Genomic DNA, 22,161 nt, shown 5'->3' on the forward strand with positions numbered 1-22,161 from the left:
ATCACTTGTTCATTTTTTTCCAGTACAATTAAATGAATAGCATTTCACCATTGTTTAACTTTCATATTATTCTCTAGGAAACGCCAGTCTAAAAAGAAATAAATCATGGCAGGTGGTAATCACAGTAAATTAAAGTAGTCTCACCCGACAAGAGGGTCATAGAACACAAATTTAAGGAACTGCTACCATTAAACATATTTCATAGAAGACTTAATGATTGCCAGCATTAAAAAGTTTTCATGAGCAATACAAAAAAATTAAGGATTTGTTCACCAGAAGAGAGCTTTAGCTAGCATTCAGTGTTTAGAAACAATAATAAGCATTACTTCCCCTACTCCAGATGTTATGTACATGAAATCCTAAAATGAAAGGTTAATCACATGGTACGACTTGTCTAGATTAACTTCAGTACGTTATCTAAGATTGCACATACTTTTACTCCTGTGAAGAGGTTATAACAACCCCTGAAGTAGTCATGTATGTACCGACTTCATGCATTATAACAAAATGTGCTCAATAAAGACACTTTAGCATTTGTTTTCTTTGAACACAAAGTGTTTCAAATAAATAAAAATAAAGCATAAAAGGAAAGCTTAGATGCGTACACAGTTTCCGACTGGAAAGATCAAGTCCCATATCTCCAGGTCTATGGTTCACATCTAGTCCAGCCCAGGCATGTAGTGAATGACACTGTTACCACTGCATGGTTTCAGCACCCTATGCAAAGTAAGTTTGTGTTGTCTATCCAATTACTAATAGACAATCATATAATTAGTGTAACAGTCTTGCTGGCAGTTTTAGAAGATGAACATGAGACCTGTGACCCTACTTGCTCCTATCATGGCTAGGCACACTATGACAGTATGGGGCCTCTTGTATGTCAGTTGCCATAGTTATATCTCTTCGGTAAAGGACTTCAGTGGGACTAGAGGTCAAGTGAACATTTTTCAAATAAAAGTAATTTAAACATGAAAAGAAAAAAGACTATAGAAGTATAGCCTCTAGAAGTAGAAGTCCTGCCCCCTCCCAAAAACAATTTACAAGCATTTCCTCTTAAGTTCTGTCATTAGTGTATGCTTTCTATATCTTCCCTTCAAAAATTAAAGAATTATGTAAGTTTAGTTGATATATATATATATATATCCATCCACCAATTTTTTTTTTTTAAACTGCAGGAACAGAACCAAGGATGTAGATGGATGTAGAATCCACTCTAATCTGACTAAAGGCTCAAAAGGAGGGTCTTGATGAGATGAAGGAGTTGCCTTTTAAAGTTTATTTTATGTCCTTGTCTAACGATTCTCCAGGCAGCCTACGAAACTTCACTTCTGTGAATTGAGCAAAGGGACTTTCCCTAGTTCTTAGCCAAGGTTACTTGGCAGGGTATTTAAGAAACCTATCTTGCTGCAAGTCTTATCGATTAAAGGAAGTGTGTGCTACAGAGAGACAAGAGACACCTTACTCAGTAGCAATTTGACTTTTTTCCATAATCAGAAATAAGTTTTCCCACATGCCTATTTCTTTGGAAATAAAGGTGGCAGAGAGGCTTGCATAACAGCTGATGCTCTTAGAGTTTCTTCTGAGTTAACAGACCTCGCAGTCCACCTGGTCTTTGGGAAAGGAATCCCTGCAAAAAAATGGCTTAGCCAGAGATGCCATAGCTGTATCTGCAATTGGTAGCTGTGCCATAGATTCTACCTACTCAAGAAACAAAACAAAAAACAGAAGAATGATTTCCCAGTTTACCACCAGAACTGCCTTTGACACGGGTTGGGTTTTACATTAACAAAAAGGTAGTTACTGGCTGGTGCCTAGGCACCACCTACCAGTCATCTGCAAGCAAACAGATACCCAGAAACCTCCTGTTAATTTCAATACTGTTCTGCCATATCAGAAAGTAGGTTCTGAAGAAATTAGCCTCTGCTGAACCACCACTTCCACAAGCTCTAGCTGAGACCTTGCAGCCCTTCAAAGGAGGATTTGGAAGACAACAACCAGTGTTTTGCCTCTGTGGCCTTCTTATATTTTATGTCTGATCTTATTCTAAAGTGGGATAAAGCATATAAGAGAGGAAAGTGCATGTGAGTCTATCCCCTCTTCACAGAGACTTGCAGTAAAGAAGGAGATGTGCCAGGACCCACAAGTAGCAGGCTGGCAGCTAGTTACATTGCAAGCTACTTTACCAAGCAGACACTAGCCTGCTTTCCTAAGGGTCTACGCTGGATTATGCTGGGCCAAGACAATCTTCCTTCCCACTCCTAGTAGAAAAGAAAAGGATTCTATCTAAAGGCTTGTCTACTTGAGGCCACTCACAAAATTTAATCCAAATTAACTAATGGTGTGAATTAGAAATAGATTAGTTAAACTGCATTAAATTCCTGTGTGGGACTTGTATGATAACTGGTTTACTGAATTAAGGCCACTTTAATTCTGAATGAGAGGGTGCACACAATTAATGCAGTTTAATCCCTCTGTAGACAAGACTAAATCAAATGACAGCTGGAGAGTGGACAGCAGGGCCTGTTATGTTTGAGAGGAGAGAAGCTAGACCTTTGCATCAGCTTTACATCCATGCAATTTGTCCCTTCCTTCCACCCCAAACAAAAAAACCCAACACATTCATTTTCTCCCATCACAAGTAACGTAATGCTGCTTAAAGCATCTCTTTGAAGCATAAATCTTTTTAACAAGATACTGGGCTAGGAAAATTTGAGAGGAAGCAGAAGAGAAAGCACTGAAAGGGAAGGGGATGGATCAGAAAAAGACAGGAAGTACAAGAAGAAGATCTGGCAGTTTTGGCCTGCTCATAAAATAGGGTCTCTACGCCTTAGCATTCTTTATCGGATCTTTAAAATCTCCAATGTTAAAGAGTCTTTCCTAGAACCCTAAAATAGCAAACTTAAATCTCAACATGTCAGAAAAAAAATTACATTAAGGGAATGATAAATAGCTTAACTTCACAAATCAGGTATTTTGTTTAATTGGTGCCTGGTCAGGTTATGGGCTTGATAAAGGCTTCCCAAATTCAGATTTAAAGTTTTGTTTTTGGGTTTCGGATGCCAGTCCAACTAACTACATTAGCATGCACCCAAGAATGAAGGAAACTTACTCCACTCGACTGCACTTGTATGCCTACACATTAGCACTTTCTTTAAAGCTGCAAACTGTAATCTGACAATTCTGTGGTCTTCTACAGGTTATGCAAATCCATCCCTGACAGAGTCCATAAGCATTTTTTGGTCTATCGCTTAGTCCACAAATGTTTTTCTAGACTCAGTGAAGTTATTATAATAAGTCTTCCCGTATATGCTTTTTACAAGATTGTAACACATTACCCATTCCCTCAGGCCCAAAATACCAACACTGATTACCCTTCCACTAAGCTTCCTTTAAAATTCAAAGCCATTTTAAGCTCTGAATGTGCAAGACATTGAAACCTTATAATATGCTTCTCCGACTGCCAAATATTTGTAAGAAGTTAGAAAAGTGTCACGGAAGCACTGAAGTTTCATCAGCTCATGTCTTTTGACATGTCAAATGTATACTAGATGGGACCACCACATCTCCCCCTCTGAAAGCAGAGGCCTCCATGCATGCTCAACAGATAGTTCTTTACTTCCCCACCTCTAAGGGGATTTTCCAGATAGCACTATGTAATTTGAGTATGCTAGTGTGAAGCTTTACTTCATGGCTGCTACTTCAGTTCCTTCTGGAAATTTAAATGCATCTTTTGAAGTTTTAAAGGAGTAGATGCTGGATTTATATGGCACTTGAATTCCCCCCTTCAGAGCTATGGTCCAGAGACGGAGGTGAGCTAAACCCATTCAGGCTGCACCCCCTACGCCAGTGGTCATCCCTGGAACCTGGAGGGGACAGGGAGCTTTGACAGACCATAGGGTTAGCACAGACTAGTAGCAGAACCTGGCCTAGTGCTAGCAGCACAAAATATAAAGTTTTTAAATCAGCTTGATTTTATTTTTCAATTCTATAAGCAACATAGTTCTGCCAGAATTTAACCAAGATATTTCTTGCAGATGTGTTCTCAAAGCACTTTACAAATATGAACTTATTACACATGAAGTTGAACATCGAATTGTGCTCCTAAATGTGTTGGTGTGGACTGCTATTAGTGGCACTACCAGCTGGATTCTTAGCTGTTTCAAGTTCACAAGAGCTAATCCAAGAGAACAGAGTAGATTACTTCAGTTTACCACAAAACAATTTAGCATCCAATCACTCAAAATATATCCAATTTTGAGGACATTCTGGAATGATACCAGTGCAAGACAAAATTCAGTGTTTGATAGCTGAAACAGACAATTGTTTCTATTTGGTCAGGTGCACATTGGCAAGACAGCTACCCTATTACAGGTCTCCCAAATATAAAGCTATCAAACCATTGTTTTGATTTGTAACTAGATTCTTTAGTGCAGCTGAAGTGCTTTTTTGTTTTGTTGTATAATATAGCATAGAGTTCTTAAAATCTGTTACTAGAGCAAAAAGGTTTGTATCAAGCCTTAGAGTGTTTACTCTAAAATCTTAACTTCATCATATTACCCAAGCTTAATTAGAACCTATGCTTGAGGTCTCATTTAGGAAAGCATCCATCTATAATACAGTGTCAAGTCTTGACAGTTACACACATTTTTCACTTGAATAATCATGTTTGTCCTGTTAAATGGGCTGATAAAGTGAGGGTGGGAAGCTAGAGCTAGTCTGAAAAAGTTTGAGACTTCCAACCTCTTTTACCTTCCTCTAAATGTAAATCAACTTTAACAGTAGCCATCATAGAAGTCATGAAGCTCTAACTAGTCTAAACATTCAAAACCCAGCACCACTAATCAAGACAAAAAAGTAATGGGGTATCACATTTATATGTTCTCCTAAGCAGTGTGTTCAAATTAGATTCTTTTAGGCTATTGGGAAAAGAAATGGTGACCAGTTTACTCAGTCCATTTTAAATTTTACAGTACTGATACAGCAGGATTTATTTTTCAAGAAACAGCAAGCGGACATCCCTGCCCAGGTTGTCTGCACCAGCCAGAGTTAGTAAATACATTGCCACTTGAGTACTTTTTTTTGGTTTAAGAAAAAAAAAAAAACCTAATGAAATTATAGGGCAAAAAAAAAAAAAAATATGGTGAACAGTAGTTACAGAGGTCAATCCTATTTAAGTATGTTTTCTTTTGATGGATGAGGAAGAGAGAAATAGGGGTTAGTTTAATGCCCATGAAAACTGGGAACTAACCACACTTGTTAAGTATGAGTTGCAGAGACCAAAGAACAGTGTGTGTGTGGGGGTGGGCGGTGTTCAATAATGTGGGCATAATTCCCCTAGCAACAAGAGCATTCAAGACTTGCTTTTCTTTGAAACACAATTGAAAACTACAGGTCATCAGGAACCAATGACTAGAATATATTCACTTGCCATCATCCAGTCCCTCAAATAGCTTGACAAAAAATATATGAGTCATATTTTTCTTCCATCGGACTTCGAACGAGTTTTCCACTTATCACAGAGAACTGCTATTCCATAAGCGCACACTATGGAGTCTTCCCCTGATTATGCTGCTTTCAGAGGTTTCATTTACCTCTAACAATGAGCCACACTTGAAATTTTAGTGACTATTAACCTATATTTTTCCCTGTTAAACTTCCAATTTTCAGTGCAATATCCCAGGACACATGTATTCAGAAAAGGCTTCCCAAATCCAAGATTCCAGTTTCAAACATACACAATTTTGCTGTACACTGTGTAAATACACTTTTGGATGAGCGAAATATGGAAGTTCTTCATAAATACTCACCATTTTTTGTTTCGTTATCCCAGTCCCAAGCTTCTATTATTAATGTGAATGATCTCTGAAAAGAAACAAACACCAGTTTGATACGGGTTCAACAAAACCAGCCAACCCACTCACCCACATTTACAAAGCCAGCCACGAACAGTGATTTGGAAACAGCATTTGTTACTGCCAAGATAGATCCAAGGTTCAAAGCAAAGCAATCTCAAAAAAAATCTCACTTTTTTTTGCAGTAATATGAAATTCTTCAAAGGTACTACTTAAAATCTTGCATTAGCAACATTAGTTTGTGAAGCAGAGCTGGTTTAAGAAATATAAACAGCACTAACAAAACAAAACACATATGGAGACCCTCTGTTGTTAACGTAAGTTTTAGTTCCAATTAGGCAGAACACCACAACTGTATAAGTTACTGTCCTATTTTAACCAATCTTCACTTCACATGTATTGAAGCTACTAGCTACAAGAAATAGCTAATAAGTGTTTAGGCTAAAAACTAAATTAAAAAGAGGAAAGCCACCATGTGAAGATGTCCAAAAATCCAATAATGTAAACTGATTCCTACTGAAAATTTAGAATGATCTTCTCATAAAAGGGGATATATGAAGAATGCACCTGGAAAAGGCGGAGCTCTTCAGCAGAATTAAACAGAGCAAAATATTGAGGGGGGGGGCAGGAGGAGGAGAAATGTACTTTGATGGACATGTTCCCTTTCAAGGAAAAAAAAAAAGTGAAAGCAATACTTCCCAGGTTTTGTGATCTAGAATGAAGTAGCTATAGTTTGGAAGCAGCAGCGGGGAAGAAGAAAGCTTTAAAAAGTTAAAAGCTTTCAACAGTCTTGAATATTGTTTTCACCACAGTATCCAATTAGTCCGATCATAATGGTCTAGCACATTTAAGTGCTGCACTTATTCAGAGGGGAAGCTACAGTCCTATTTGTAGGTCTAAATATTTACTAGATCTCAGTTTCAACTGAGAATAGCTGTTTATTTTACAGGTCTTGTTTACAACAAACTGAAGTGCTCATATACATTTAACTAAAACAAAAACCAGTGTGCAACAGTACCCCACAACACTTATGGGAAACATACAATATTTATACTATTTTATGCTTAAATTTGACGCATAAAAAAGTCTCAAGTTCTCATTTACCACACTTAAGTTGTACAAAATTTAGCATGTGCAACGTTCCTTAAGTACAGCAAGTTACAGAGTTGAAGTGACCTGGACAAGTTCAGTTTTCAAATAGAAGGCCCCTTGTTAGGAAAAGGAATCTGGGTCAATTTACATAGGTTATTTTTGGAAGGAGGCACCAAGGAAGGCTATCTAGGGATACCCTACCTTAACATTAGCAGATGTATACCAGTGTTTTACCATAGGTCTTTAGCACTTAGCCCCTCTCAAAAGAGCTTGTTAAGACTCCAGAGTTTACATGCTTTAAAAGCATAACTTGTGCAGCACCCCTAAAAGATAAATATAGAGTATTTTTTTAAAATACCAATTGTTTTGGTTCCTGTAGGTATACTACAAAAAGTCAGCAGGACCTATTTAGACATGCATCTTCTAGACCTCATTTTTTAAGATACAGAAATGCTGAGGAATATTGGGGACAATTGTTACAATGTCTGAATAAATGTGCCTCATGCACTTTCAGCTAAAAATGCAGTTTGTTATGGTTTGAAGATTCTCTCTAGAATTCTGCAGACTCCTGCACTTTGCAGCTCTTCAACTGATAATTTTAGTATAAAATTACTTTTCATTTACCAAAGTACCAGGAAAGATTTAGCCCAATTTCTGACTGGAGGAGGTAACAAGGGGACAGCAAAAGTGTTGGGCAGGGAAGTGGATCCTCTCTTTAGTAACAGGTTTCAGAATAGCAGCTGTGTTAGTCTGTATCCCCAAAAAGAAAAGGAGTACTTGTAGCACCTTAGAGACTAACAAATTTATTAGAACATGCAAAATAGATACCATTAACTTGGGTTTGAACAGAGACTGGGAGTGGCTGGGTCATTACACATACTGAAACTACTTCCCCATGTTAAGTATCCTCCCACCTTCTTGTGAACTGTCTAAATGGGCCATCTTGATTATCATTACAAAAGTTTTTTTCTCCTGCTGATAATAGCTCATCTTAATTGATTAGACTCTTACAGTTTGCATGGCAACTTCCACCTTCTCTGTATGTTCCATTCTATGCATCCGACGAAGTGGGCTGTAGCCCATGAAAGCTTATGCTCTAATAAATTTGTTAGTCTCTAAGGTGCCACAAGTACTCCTGTTCTTTTTTCTCTTTACTGAGAGATTGCTTTGGAAAAGGACAGCTGGCAAGAGCAAAGCTAGGAAAAAAAACACAGTTCTTTACTTGTAAAAAGCCTGACAGCACAACAACCTTCACATTTCCAAGAGGCCCCCCCTTTTTTATTATAATAATATTATTATTAATTATTATTATTATTAAAGTGGAGGTAAAAGGGATTATTTCAACTGTTCCTCAAAGTTTTAAGAGCTGCCTAAATACACATTTCTTACACAGCTACTATTCATTTAGGGTATAAAGAAACTACATGCAACACAGATATACAAATATTCCATGAAAGTTGTATTCTAGTGGTTAAGAGATTCTCAGCATACACTCTGGCAGCCCTCTGACTGAACATTGTTCTAGTAAGGATATTGTAATCTTGGATGTATTACACAGTTTCTCTACTGCTCTCTTGCTTTTGAATGCGAGCTCAAATACCGGCCCTAGACCAAATTGCGCCACAGGTGAGAAGCATCTTCAGAGCCCTCCCTCCATTTGTCAAACTTTTGAATACCTTATTTTTTATTACATTTGTGGCCCATTTCACGACTTAAATGCATAATTTGCACGTATGATTTATCTCTCTCACGCAAGATAAATTTGCGCACTAGGATCTGTATTTATTCATGCCATATATAAGCAAATAAAAATGGTTTCCTCTAAGATTATAGAAAACATTTAATTTTAAGAATAACTTTAAATGTACTAACATCAAGAAATTTAACTGGGCACCAAGATCGGGTGGACCAATATTAAATAGTGTTACACTAGGTGACAGCCTTAGAACGTTAACCCTAATCCTTTAATTCAAAACGTCGCTTTTCTCATCTTTGCCCTTGTGAACTGAGGCATAGCCTCAGAGAGATCCAAAGACTGGCCAATGGCATTTTAAAGGAATAAAATAGCAGGCTGTCAATCTCTCAGCCATCAAAGATATGTTTTAATGAGCCGGAGCTTTGAAAAGCTGCGTTCACCACTAGTGACTGTCAAACATTAGTGCTTTTGCCATGCTTAACAAGTAACAGTATTGCTTTTATACTGTTGCATAGACGGGAGTTTGACAGGTATCTCTGATGCCCAATTGAAGAGTGTAAGCAACTAATAAAGAACATATTTAAGTTTTAAAAACACAAGTACAATTACACAATAAAACAAGGTTCACAATATTGCAGCTGGGCTCTCACTTGGTTTTTATAGCTCACTGACTAATTGGCACCACCCCGCCCCCATACATTCCACAAGGGCATGGCTGACAACATTCTAGGACAGAGGGGGGAAAAACTATGGCCCGCAGGCCACATCTTGCCCACCGGACCGTCCTGCCTGGCCCTTGAGCTCCCGGCTGCTCCTGTCGGGGGCATGGCTGGCTCTAGCATGGTAAGGGGCAGGGAGTCCCGGGGGGGGGGGGGGGGGGGCGTGGGCAGTCGTGGACAGGGAGCAGTTGGATGCGGTGGAGGTTCAGGGGAGGGGGTGAGAAGTGGTTAGGGGACGGGGAACGGAGGGGTCAAGGAGCAGGGGGGGGGTTAGATGGGTCAGGGGGTTTGAGGGGGAAGGGGGTCCTGAGAGCGGGCAATCAGGGATTCAAGGAGCGGGGGGGGGTGGGGGTTCTGAGGGTCCTGGGAGCAGGCAGTCAGGGATTCAAGGAGCGGGGGGGGTGGGGGTTCTGAGGGTCCTGGGAGCAGGCAGTCAGGGATTCAAGGAGCGGGGGGGTTGGGAAGGTTTGAATGGGTCGGGGGTTCTGAGGGAGGCAGAAAGTGGGAGGGGATGGACAGGGGCCAGGCTGTTTGGGGAGGCACAGCCTTCCCTATCTGGCCCCCCATACTGTTGTACAACCCCGATGTGGCTCTCAGGCCAAAAAGTTTGCCCACCCTAGTTCTAGGAGGTTCAACAAAAGCATAGTTCTCAGTCTGGAAGGTTCCACAAGACTCTACATAGGTCCAGAACATTCTAGGAGGCTAGTGAAAAATGAATCCATGTACGGAATACCTGAAGCAAACATTCTATTTTCCCTTTTGTCACTAACAAAAACACCCCAAGCCCAGCACCCTCAGTGGTCACCTCGATTGCCTGCCCCTAAATCCAGCCCTGCTTGGTAACATCTATTCCTTCCCCCAAACCCCAACTCAGAATTTTGCTTAGGTTCCTGCTTTTATTAATTTATGTTACGTTTTTATGTAAAGGATCAGAGTTCTTTCTAGTCTGTAATTTTACCTCTTAAAAGACTTCCTACCATTAGTGTGCCATTGCATCCTGTTTTAATTGTATTAAAACAATGGGCTACATGCTTTAGGGCCTGATTTTTAGACCATCAAGACTAAGGGTTTCAGGTTGTCTCACTTTTTGCACGTGCAGTAACACAGAGGTGCCTTCTGCATATACAATGATCTCTGTTTACACCAATACCAAAAGGGTTCTGCAAAGTCCATACCCATCTTGAATGCTGCTCAAAAATATTCTGCTGTCCAAAAAAGTTCTTTAAACTGCAATCTACTCGGATGGCTATAGTTTAGTCTAGATTCTAGGAAAGTTTGAGGTAAAGTTCAGTTTAGTTATTCTACAACTCCTCTGAATCTTCAATTCAAAACACGTGTTCAGCATGACCCAGCACAGGAATCACTGTCCTTACATTAAGTTCACTAATTACTAACCTGCATACACTAACATCCCCAGTTTCACATCTCAACCTAACAATATGCGATTTTTCTACATTTCTTAAAATGAGAGTATGCAATATTTTCTCGTCCATCCTCCCTGTGGAAAGAAAAGGCCTGGGTAGGGACCGTCGAATCGTGGAAGTCAACGAATGGCTACGCAGGTGGTGTCGGAGAGAAGGCTTTGGATTCTTTGACCATGGGATGGTGTTCCATGAAGGAGAAGTGCTAGGCAGAGACGGGCTCCACCTTACGAAGAGAGGGAAGAGCATCTTTGCGAGCAGGCTGGCTAACCTAGTGAGGGCGGCTTTAAACTAGGTTCACTGGGGGAAGGAGACCAAAGCCCTGAGGTAAGTGGGAAAGCGGGATACCGGGAGGAAGCACAGACAGGAATGTCTGTGAGGGGAGGGCTCCTGCCTCATACTGAGAATGAGGGGCGATCAGCAGGTTATCTCAAGCGCTTATATACGAATGCACAAAGCCTTGGAAACAAGCAGGGAGAACTGGAGGGCCTGGTGATGTCAAGGAATTATGACGTGATTGGAATAACAGACTTGGTGGGATAACCTCACATGACTGGAGTACTGTCATGGATGGTTATAAACTGTTCAGGAAGGACAGGCAGGGCAGAAAAGGTGGGGGAGTAGCACTGTATGTAAGGGAGCAGTATGACTGCTCAGAGCTCCGGTACGAAACTGCAGAAAAACCTGAGTGTCTCTGGATTAAGTTTAGAAGTGTGAGCAACAAGAGTGATGTAGTGGTGGGAGTCTGCTATAGACCACCAGACCAGGGGGATGAGGCTTTCTTCCGGCAGTTCGCGGAAGCTACTAGATCGCACGCCCTGGTTCTCATGGGTGACTTTAATTTTCCTGATATCTGCTGGGAGAGCAATACAGCGGTGCATAGACAATCCAGGAAGTTTTTGGAAAGCGTAGGGGACAATTTCCTGGCGCAAGTGCTAGAGGAGCCAACTGGGGGGGAGCTTTTCTTGACCTGCTGCTCACAAACCGGGAAGAATTAGTAGGGGAAGCAAAAGTGGATGGGAACCTGGGAGGCAGTGACCATGAGTTGGTTGAGTTCCGGATCCTGACACAGGGAAGAAAGGTAAGCAGCAGGATACGGGCCCTGGACTTCAGGAAAGCAGACTTCGACTCCCTCAGGGAACGGATGGGTAGGATCCCCTGGGGGGCTAACATGAAGGGGAAAGGAGTCCAGGAGAGCTGGCTGTATTTCAAGGAATCCCTGTTGAGGTTACAGGGACAAACCATCCCGATGAGTAGAAACAATAGTAAATATGGCAGACGACCAGCTTGGCTTAACGGTGAAATCCTAGCGGATCTTAAGCATAAAAAAGAAGCTTACAAGAAGTGGAAGGTTGGACATATGACCAGGGAAGAGTACAAAAATATTGCTCGGGCATGTACGAATGAAATCAGGAGGGCCAAATCGCACCTGGAGGTGCGGCTAGCGAGAGATGTCAAGAGTAACAAGAAGGGTTTCTTCAGGTATGTTGGCACCAGGAAGAAAGCCAAGGAAAGTGTGGGCCCCTTAATGAATGAGGGAGGCAACCTAGTGACAGAGGATGTGGAAAAAGCTTATGTACTCAATGCTTTTTTTGCCTCTGTCTTCACTAACAAGGTCAGCTCCCAGACTGCTGCGCTGAGCATCACAACATGGGGAATAGATGGCCAGCCCTCTGTGGAGAAAGAGGTGGTTAGGGACTATTTAGAAAAGCTGGACACGCACAAGTCCATGGGGCCGGACGAGTTGCATCCGAGAGTGCTAAAGGAACTGGCGGCTGTGATTGCAGAGCCATTGGCCATTATCTTTGAAAACTCGTGGCGAACGGGGAAGTCCCGGATGACTGGAAAAAGGCTAATGTAGTGCCAATCTTTAAAAAAAGGGAAGGAGGAGGATCCTGGGAACTACAGGCCAGTCAGCCTCACTTCAGTCCCCGGAAAAAATCATGGAGCAGGTCCTCAAAGAATCAATCCTGAAGCACTTACATGAGAGGAAAGTGATCAGGAACAGTCAGCATGGATTCACCAAGGGAAGGTCATGCCTGACTAATCTAATCGCCTTCTATGATGAGATTACTGGTTCTGTGGATGAAGGGAAAGCAGTGGATGTATTGTTTCTTGACTTTAGCAAAGCTTTTGACACGGTCTCCCACAGTATTCTTGTCAGCAAGTTAAAGAAGTACGGGCTGGATGAATGCACTATAAGGTGGGTAGAAAGCTGGCTAGATTGTCGGGCTCAACGGGTAGTGATCAATGGCTCCATGTCTAGTTGGCAGCTGGTGTCAAGTGGAGTGCCCCAGGGGTCGGTCCTGGGGCCGGTTTTGTTCAATATCTTCATAAATGATCCGGAGGATGGTGTGGATTGCACTCTCAGCAAATTTGCGGATGATACTAAACTGGGAGGAGTGGTAGATACACTGGAGGGGAGGGATAGGATACAGAAGGACCTAGACAAATTGGAGGATTGGGCCAAAAGAAATCTGATGAGGTTCAATAAGGATAAGTGCAGGGTGCTGCACTTAGGATGGAAGAACCCAATGCACAGCTACAGACTAGGGACCGAATGGCTAGGCAGCAGTTCTGCGGAAAAGGACCTCGGGGTGACAGTGGACGAGAAGCTGGATATGAGTCAGCAGTGTGCCCTTGTTGCCAAGAAGGCCAATGGCATTTTGGGATGTATAAGTAGGGGCATAGCGAGCAGATCGAGGGACGTCATCGTCCCCCTCTATTCGACATTGGTGAGGCCTCATCTGGAGTACTGTGTCCAGTTTTGGGCCCCACAATACAAGAAGGATGTGGATAAATTGGAGAGAGTCCAGCGAAGGGCAACAAAAATGATTAGGGGTCTGGAACACATGAGTTATGAGGAGAGGCTGAGGGAACTGGGATTGTTTAGTCTGCAGAAGAGAAGAATGAGGGGGGATTTGATAGCTGCTTTCAACTACCTGAAAGGGGGTTCCAGAGAGGATGGTTCTAGACTATTCTCAGTGGTAGAAGAGGACAGGACAAGGAGTAATGGTCTCAAGTTGCAGTAGGGGAGATTTAGGTTGGATATTAGGAAAAACTTTTTCACTAGGAGGGTGGTGAAACACTGGAATGCATTGCCTAGGGAGGTGGTGGAATCTCCTTCCTTAGAAGTTTTTAAGGTCAGGCTTGACAAAGCCCTGGCTGGGATGATTTAATTGGGGATTGGTCCTGCTTTTGAGCAGGGGGTTGGACTAGATGACCTCCTGAGGTCCCTTCCAACCCTGATATTCTATGATTCTAATAGCTTTGTCGAGTCCATTGGAACCCCCATGTCTCATGATTATTAGTAGTCCAACTCATGCAAGGCAGATACTTAGTGGTAACAATTCTGCCACAAATTAGGTTTGTATTTCAGATGCAATATAGTATCTATTAGCTGTTAGAGTGCAGACACTTCCCTGTCTCTTCAGATGGTTAAAATTCCTCTGAAATAACAGAGGAAGGGGATTCAAAGTGAGTCCAATCCTCTATGCAATTCACCAATAAATGTAAACAGTAGGTCCCCTAATCCAATCTCTATGCTTGTGTTGCAGCTTTAAAAAAAATAAAATAAAATAAAAAAAATTAAGCATGAGTGGTCCCATTGATTTCACTGAAACTACTCACTTGCTTCAGACACCCACGTAACTGTCTGCAAGATGGAACCAAGGCTTATACTGTGATACTGGTGATCAAAACCGGAATACTTCTGGAAGAGCAGTGACCACACTTGTTAATTAAGGCTGTATAATCCATTTCTACCCTCCGTTTCAGTTCAATTATGTTTTTCAGTTTGAAACTCTCCAAAAAGAGAACGTTTTTCATAAAGGCATAAAGCAGTTCAGCTTTTAAGGAGGATCATACACATTTTTAGAGCCCCGCCTCCTTTTTTTAATTAAATAAAGGCAAGAGACATATCCAACTTTTTTTTTTTTTTAAGTTTTTTTTACAGCAGTGGCTGAAGGTTCAAAACTAAAATTTAGCATGGTATTAACCTTCACTGAAAACAAGAGTCCTTAAGCAAATCTTCGTTTTGATTTACCACGTTATGACACTTGGAAAGAGGGTGTTTCTGTCGGAAGTGAGTGTCATTAGACAGTCTGCCCAGTTTATTTTGCCAAGCATATCAAGTGTACAGCTGAAGAGAACTTTACTGAGAATGTGTCCATGGCTAATTTAGTTGCATACTGTAGTGTAACAGAGGTGCATATATGTGCTGAGAGAAGGACTTCATAGGAGTCCAAAAGTGTGAACAGGGTTATGAGGTGTACTTTAAATTGTGTGTAACAGGGAATCCCACAGCTGAAGGTGCAGTGCCTCCTGTCTATACTTACACAGTAGTATACTATTACTAAAGTAATACAAAAACATGGATTTTTCAACAACCTTGTATCAACTTGCAGCTTCTTGTACTGTATATATGACACTGTATTTACAATATTTGGAGCAACAGAAATTTCCTGGCATACACAGGTCACCAAACTCAGCTTAGGCAATCTGCCTCATTCCCTGAATTGCACCAAGGAAAGGCTGCATGTTGGCTAAAGAGAAAATTTACAACACAGAGGTGCCCAAAATCCTAAAATAAGATATGCCACACCAATATGGAAGAGGAAATTAAAAGTATACAAGAATGAAATTACAAGATGTTACGCATATAAGGTGCAGAAAAATTGTATGGTTTGATTTGACAGTCACAAATTGCATGATCACACATGTGCAGCTTAAGTTTTGGACTCAAATTTAACATTCTTATATATTTGTTTTAATTAATAATTTAGAGACTACTAAAAGGCGCAAGACAGTCTTGTAAAACTGAGGAACTACATTAAAAGTACTTTCTCCCTGCCCCAACACCTCAAAATGTTTAAAAGCTACATCTCAAAATGTAAGACATAAATGGGCCAGAAGAGTGACGAAGAAAGGACTCATACCATTAAATTCTGAAACTTGCTGGTATCCCACACTCTCACCTGGTCTTTCATATTTTGTATTAGGCAGAAGTAGATATTTGGATTATGAATGTAGTTTTTTTAACTACCACTGTACCTATGTGAGTATATGAAATTAAAGGCATTGCCAAGAAGTTTCATATTAAAAATGCTATCAACCCTACACTTGTCCATCAGTAGTTTTCTTTCAATAGTTCTTTCATTATACTAAAGGGATGTTCTCAGTTAGGGAAGTTCTCTATTATGAAATTTCCTGATTTCTACTTGGCTGTGGAAAAGAACATGAGTGCTTTTGCGTAATCATTATTTTATTCAGCAGTTGAGTTATGAGTATGGTATCAGAGCCTCTACCAAATTGAGGTATGCTCCAATTCAGAGTTTACTCTTCTACCTCTCTAGAAAAATATACCAATACGCATGGCCATCTCAGCTTCTAACTCTATCCTCAACTCCAAATATGCGATATGTTTAAAGAAAGGAATTAATTTTTGTGGTGGGAAGAGGTCTCATCTTGGATACAGTTAACACTAAAACAAGAGACAACTCCATAACTTAGTCCTCCATTTAGTGCACGTACAACTATTACAGTTTCAACATCTGCAAAACAAAAAAGCCCCACTCTTTTCAAGCTGATAATGGGTCTGTTCTATGAAATAAAAGACTGTATTAGCCTTTTTGCAGCACCAGTTAAGGTAATAGCAGATATCCATCTGACATACATAGCGCTACTAGACCCTCCAATTACCTCTTTGAAGGATATAAGATGCATCTTGAGGCACCTAAGATTATAGCCCAACTATCAAAAGTTATTCAGCAGTTATGTGACTGCATTAATGACATTATATATATCAATATTGTGTATTCTGACCTTATCATAAGATCAATAATTTAACATTCATTGCCTGCTCACAATAGGGACAGATATGTACCAATACTAAATAGTTTTATTAAAAAGTCTTACAGAGTACAATTTTGATTATAATAGTACTGAAAGATCACATTTTATAAATGTAAGATTGGTCAAATGTAGCAATGCTCGTCTGTTAGAAATAATAGTTACCTAGAAGGCCTTATCTTCTGCCACATGCAAGAAAAGATTATTCTCCAATACAAGGTGTTTTTTATCAAACAGTGTTCTGTATTCCTAAAGGCAACAATTTGTGGAAGATTTATGGAAGCCAGTAAGAACACTGAATTTTTTTTTTTTTTTTAAATATGGTGCTTTAAGAGTTAGCCAGAAGCTTAGCTCCAAAAAGTCAGAACTAAATCAAGAGATTTAGTGTTAGTTTTAAGTATATTTAAATTAGAATATAGGCTACTAGTCTAGACAAGATTTCCCTATTAATGCAACCCATCATTGTTCTTGCATAGAGACTTAGTCACCTATGGTTTTCTAAAATATTTTACTAAATAAGCAACTATAAAAACCTCTCAAAAGCAATATGCCCAGTGAAACTACTTTGAAAAAAGTCAAAACTACTGCACATGAAGTACGCAAGTTAAAAACTGATAAAATATCAACTTGTACGTTATATGAAGCAATTAATGGAAGCTGTTTGATATCAGATAGCATTTACTGTTCATCATCGTGGTAGCAAATGTTACACTAGAGGACAATCCCCCACCCACCCCCAAACCCTTAAACACCTACTGTGAGTTACTGACATATGAAGACTGTATGAACAGCTGATAGCACTGTAAGTCAAGTCTCATTTTTATTGACTTTGATGTGCAAGTTTCTTTCAAGAAGAAAGTGATTAAACCCAATCAAGTGTTCACGTGAATGAAGCAACTAAGTATGTGTCAAAGGCTACCGGTTATGCAAACGTTCAGTTTCTATTTTCCTCCAAGAAATACTACTCTCTGTGAACTAGACTACTTGTTCAGCTTTCTGAAGAGATGCATTTAAAGACTTATTAAATAAAACTGAATCAGTATCTTTGGGATGATTTTAAGGCTTCATGTTGACCAAAGCCACTTGCTGAATGATTTTCATTAAACAGACCCAAAAATAAAGTTAGTTTTGTTTGGCAAGGTCTTTTCATGGGTTAAACCTTTAACACTTATGATATATATTCTCAAAAAGCAAACACCACACAATGAATCAAATCCTAATTTCAAGGACATTAACATATCAAGAACGATTCATCTCAATCACACTTAGCCTGCTGAAGTACACACCATAGATTAGACTGTAACCTCAAATTGTTGTTAGCTAATTTGTACCCTCTCCCTCACGTTCAAAATAAATTTTTTTTTTGTACAACTGCAAATTTTAAGTCTGTTAGCTGGAAGTGACGCTAGATGCATTGTTTCCCGTTTCAGATTCCATAACAAGCCACTGTATATTAAAAGGGACTTACCCTTAATTAAGGGTATTTCAACTACATTTGAGATTCTGTCACTAAAACAGTTTAATCAATATTTTAATAGGGACAGAAGGTTGGAAGAAGCAAGGAATGCATTATAAAATGGAAAAGATTGGCCAGTGAACCTCTCTACATCCAACTGTTACCAAGTATATATTTTCTGTTCCATGGTTAAGTCAGCACTTTTCTGTATGCATTGTCTACTCTAGTTTCACAGTCTGCTGTCTTCAGTGAAGCACGATCCCACCAGTATCGAGTAACATCACTTATCCCTGGCATGCCTCAGAGCGGGGAAAGGGTGGGAAAAAAAGGAAGATGCTTTCATGTTGTAGAAAGAAAAGGCGTACTTGTGGCACCTTAGAGACTAACTCAATTCTGTCATTTTGGTGGTCTCACTTCAGACCTCTTGCACTTCACAGAGCAGTATTATTCTGACTCGATAGTTACCAAGGGTCAGTGAACTAATAGAAAGAACCTCTCACCATTGCTTCCTGTCCAGCTGGACCTATTAATCCAGTGCAGTATGGCTGAATCTCCCAGCTCTTAAGAATGGCATGGGAGGGGAAAGACATCTTAAGAGAACCCTTTAGGTTAGTGAGACAGAACACAATCCAGGCTCCTACTCATTGTCTGATAGCAAGGGGATTGGGTACAGATGCTGCTCTCCACAATAATCCAGTTAGTTCACTCAACTGCATGGTAGGCAAAGAACAGCTAGTTCAAAATCTTGATAAGATGCACCCAAGGAAAAACAAAGTGCAAGAATCAGATCTCCTCCCCTCCCCCCAAACAAAAAGGGTGTCAGAATTGAGGCTAGAGAATCCTGCAGTGATCTCTTCAGAGAAACTGAAGTTAAATAACATTTTCCTTCACTTATACGGACAAACAAATATTTTTTGTATTCTCGCTCCTGGAGAGCAAGAAACTTTACAGATGTTCTAGATGCGAAGTTAAAATTGTAACAAACCCTATGTGCAAGAATTGGCCAGCTGAAGAAAAGGAACATCCTAATCACCATCATCCCCCTTACCTTGGGAAAAAGTTCCAGGCCTGGGGAGTCCCAAATAGAGATTCCTTTTTGGAAGCCAAAGCCAAGCAATTAAACTGTGTATTGAGAGGGGAACAAATAGCTATTTTACAGACATCTGTAACAGATAATGGTAGCAGCCTTGCCTCAATTTTAAACCAGCTTTGTTAAGACCTATTTTCAAACTAGGTCGGAACTACAAAGACAGTTACGTGCCTCTTTCAGATAAAAAAACAAACACAAAACCCAGCCAAAAGGATCTGGCCATGGACCTAAGTTCCAGAGCAAGTTTTTCAGACTCTGGATTCATTCATCTAAGAAAAGTGTTGCAAAATTAAATAAATAAAATCTTCCTCCCCAAATAAGCCTTTCGACCCTAAGAAGAATGACACAGACATACCTACCTACCCAAATAAAATCTTGAAACAAGCAAACAAAAAAACCCAAGCAGAATTTTTACTCCAAAAGAGGCGATCCAGAGGCTCCATGAAATCCACCACAGACTTCACTGCTGGTATTAATTGTACGTGGAAGGTGCTCAGATGCCAAAATGATGGGCTAGCATATGTAACTTTAAGACAGAGGTAACAATGTGAAATGCTATCTGACATCTACACAGACATAGCATTTTGTTGGACAATGCTGTTAAATGGGTATTTTAAAAAAAACCACATACACACAAACAAGGAACTGAGGTGCTTTAGTCCATTCCAAGTAGCACCCCAAAAGGACCTTTTAACATCAAGTGCACAGCAATGGGCATACATTTGTTGGAAGAACACAGTCAGACAAATAGACTCATTAAAGATGGAGAACAGTATTCTAGATTTCCCTCCAAGGTGCCAAATCCATAGCACTGCATTATTGGAAGTCTGATATTTAATGGCAATGGTTCAGCAACTAGAGCCTGAGACTCACTATACAAGTCAATCAGTGATCAGGAAGACATACTGTTCTAGTGAGTTTCAAGGAGCAGGGGTAAAGGAAAGGCATTTTTAGCCACCTTGTTAGGACCTCAATCTCTTATAGGACAGGGATTTTTTTTTTTAATTTTATTTTATTTTAAGCCACAGAGACACTAATCTAATCTACTTTTAGTAAGTTCATGATAGGCCAAAATATCTGGAGAGAGTGGTCCTTTAAAGTTCGGCTCAACAATTAAAGTACTCAATCGCTCAGTTTTTGCACAGGGTGAACAGAGGACTCCACGTTGGTCTGCAAGCTTTTTCCACTGGCAATTGTTCCCCCTCTGGCACCCACCAGAAGGACATTACTCACCTGCTCCGAAATACAATTTCCTCCATCTATACACTCTTTTACAAGCCAAGCTATCAACGAAGATTCTGGGGCGGGGATGAAGTAAGGTGCCTCAGTTTTGAGGGATCCAAGGCCCAAATCACAGCCTGATGGACACTTTGTGAACTCTGTTGCAAACAGCAATGCAACCACACTTGTCTGCACCAGTACAAGGATATTAGGATCAAATTTTGTCTCTACTGAGTTTTGCCAGTACCTTTGCTGCCAGAGCGACTGGTGCAAAAGCATATAGCAGCCTCCTTCTCCAGAGAAGGAAGAACATGTTCCCTTGCTAATGCAGTTCTTTATCTGAGCCATGAGAAGACAGACATTAGCTTCTTGTTTCGTCCAATGGCAAAGAGATCCCTTCCCAACACCTCCCTAGAGGAAGGTCTTATCTGTCACTCCCTAATCCAGAGACCACTCAAGGATCTACCAAGGAGACTCATTACATCATTAAGTATTCTCCTTTCCTGCCAAGTACGTGGCAATGAAAAAGTTCACATGGGACAGAGTGCACTCCTGAGGGAGGGGTGGGAAGATAGAGAGAAGAATACTAGGTCTCTAGGCCATAATCTCCAGCATGTTTACATACAACTACTGTTCTTGAATAGACCAAGTTCCAAGTATGTGGACTCTTGATTCTAGGCGGTCACAACTCTAGCCACTACAATTTAGACATCAGTGTTTGGAAGTCCATCTTTAATTGTATCCTCTCCCTAGACTTTGACTAAGCTAGACAATCCCAGATGTTCTCAGTTATCCAGATATGAGGATCTCTGTGATACTTTCTTCCACAGAGGCTGTCTGATATAGAGATATGGTATAGGACTGACACAAACATTCATAGTACAGTCCAAGCTGTCACCTTCTGACTCTTTTCCTTTCTGTTAGACTGGTGATGTCTATTATGACACTAGCTGGAAAAGTCTTCCTGTGTACTCAGAGTCCCAATCTGTCCAACAAAGGCAATTCTTTAGTTTATCATGAACTCTATAGACTAGCCTCATAGTGGCAACATGGAATGATCTTAGAGCCTTCAGTCATGTACTTGATCAATCATTTAAGTAGACAAACACTTGTGTAAAGTAGCTCATAAATAAAAAGTTTAACAGTATTCTGATTATATGGGCCAGAGAATGAAGAGGTTACCGTCTATTTAAAACTTTTCTAGACTGACTTACAAAGTTAATCCTCCCCATGACTTTTCTACAGCAATTCTGACAGCTGTGTGTGCAATCATTGTACTCCCACTTTAACAGTCAATTTTACATTTGTCATTCAATATAAGATAGTTTCAATTTAGCCACAATCATACAAAACTCAAGTTTATATGTTTAATTACATTTCTAGGTTGGGTGAGAATACCTCACGTAATCCTGTACTACTTTAGGTATGTCTCCACTTCTAAATTCTGTAAGTACTTTCCTCCTCTTCAGATTAAGAGTATTTGCCTGTCAAAACAAATGCTTGCCTCAAAGTTTGAGCATCTAGTTCCATGAACAAACTACATATTACATTCCGCTAACGCCAGCATTGTGGTAAAGCAAGTAGTGTTTACAAACTAACTACAAATTCCATGGTTGATCAGGTGGTGTCAGAGATTTGCTTTCCTCCTTACCTAACCAAAGAGACAGAACGTCTTCAGCAACCATAACAGACAAACAAAAGCCCTCAGGAAACTATGCCTTCTCTCCTAGCTAGCCGTAAAACGTTTGGCAGGTGAAACAAAGT

At 40.3% G+C, this 22,161-nt stretch overlaps 1 protein-coding gene across 2 annotated transcripts in view; it reads right to left on the minus strand.

Moving 5' to 3' along the window:
• The window catches only part of JAG2 (jagged canonical Notch ligand 2), a 95,277-nt gene that overhangs the window by 47,585 nt on the left and 25,531 nt on the right, over positions 1-22,161 (minus strand). For both annotated transcript variants that reach the window (XM_075129926.1, XM_048853593.2), the window contains exon 3: positions 5,808-5,862. In XM_075129926.1, coding sequence (XP_074986027.1) covers positions 5,808-5,862 — 55 coding nt within the window. The remainder of the gene's footprint in view (positions 1-5,807; positions 5,863-22,161) is intronic.

This window comes from Caretta caretta, chromosome 6 (genome assembly GCF_965140235.1).
Source record: "Caretta caretta isolate rCarCar2 chromosome 6, rCarCar1.hap1, whole genome shotgun sequence".
Classification (NCBI taxonomy): domain Eukaryota; kingdom Metazoa; phylum Chordata; order Testudines; family Cheloniidae; genus Caretta; species Caretta caretta.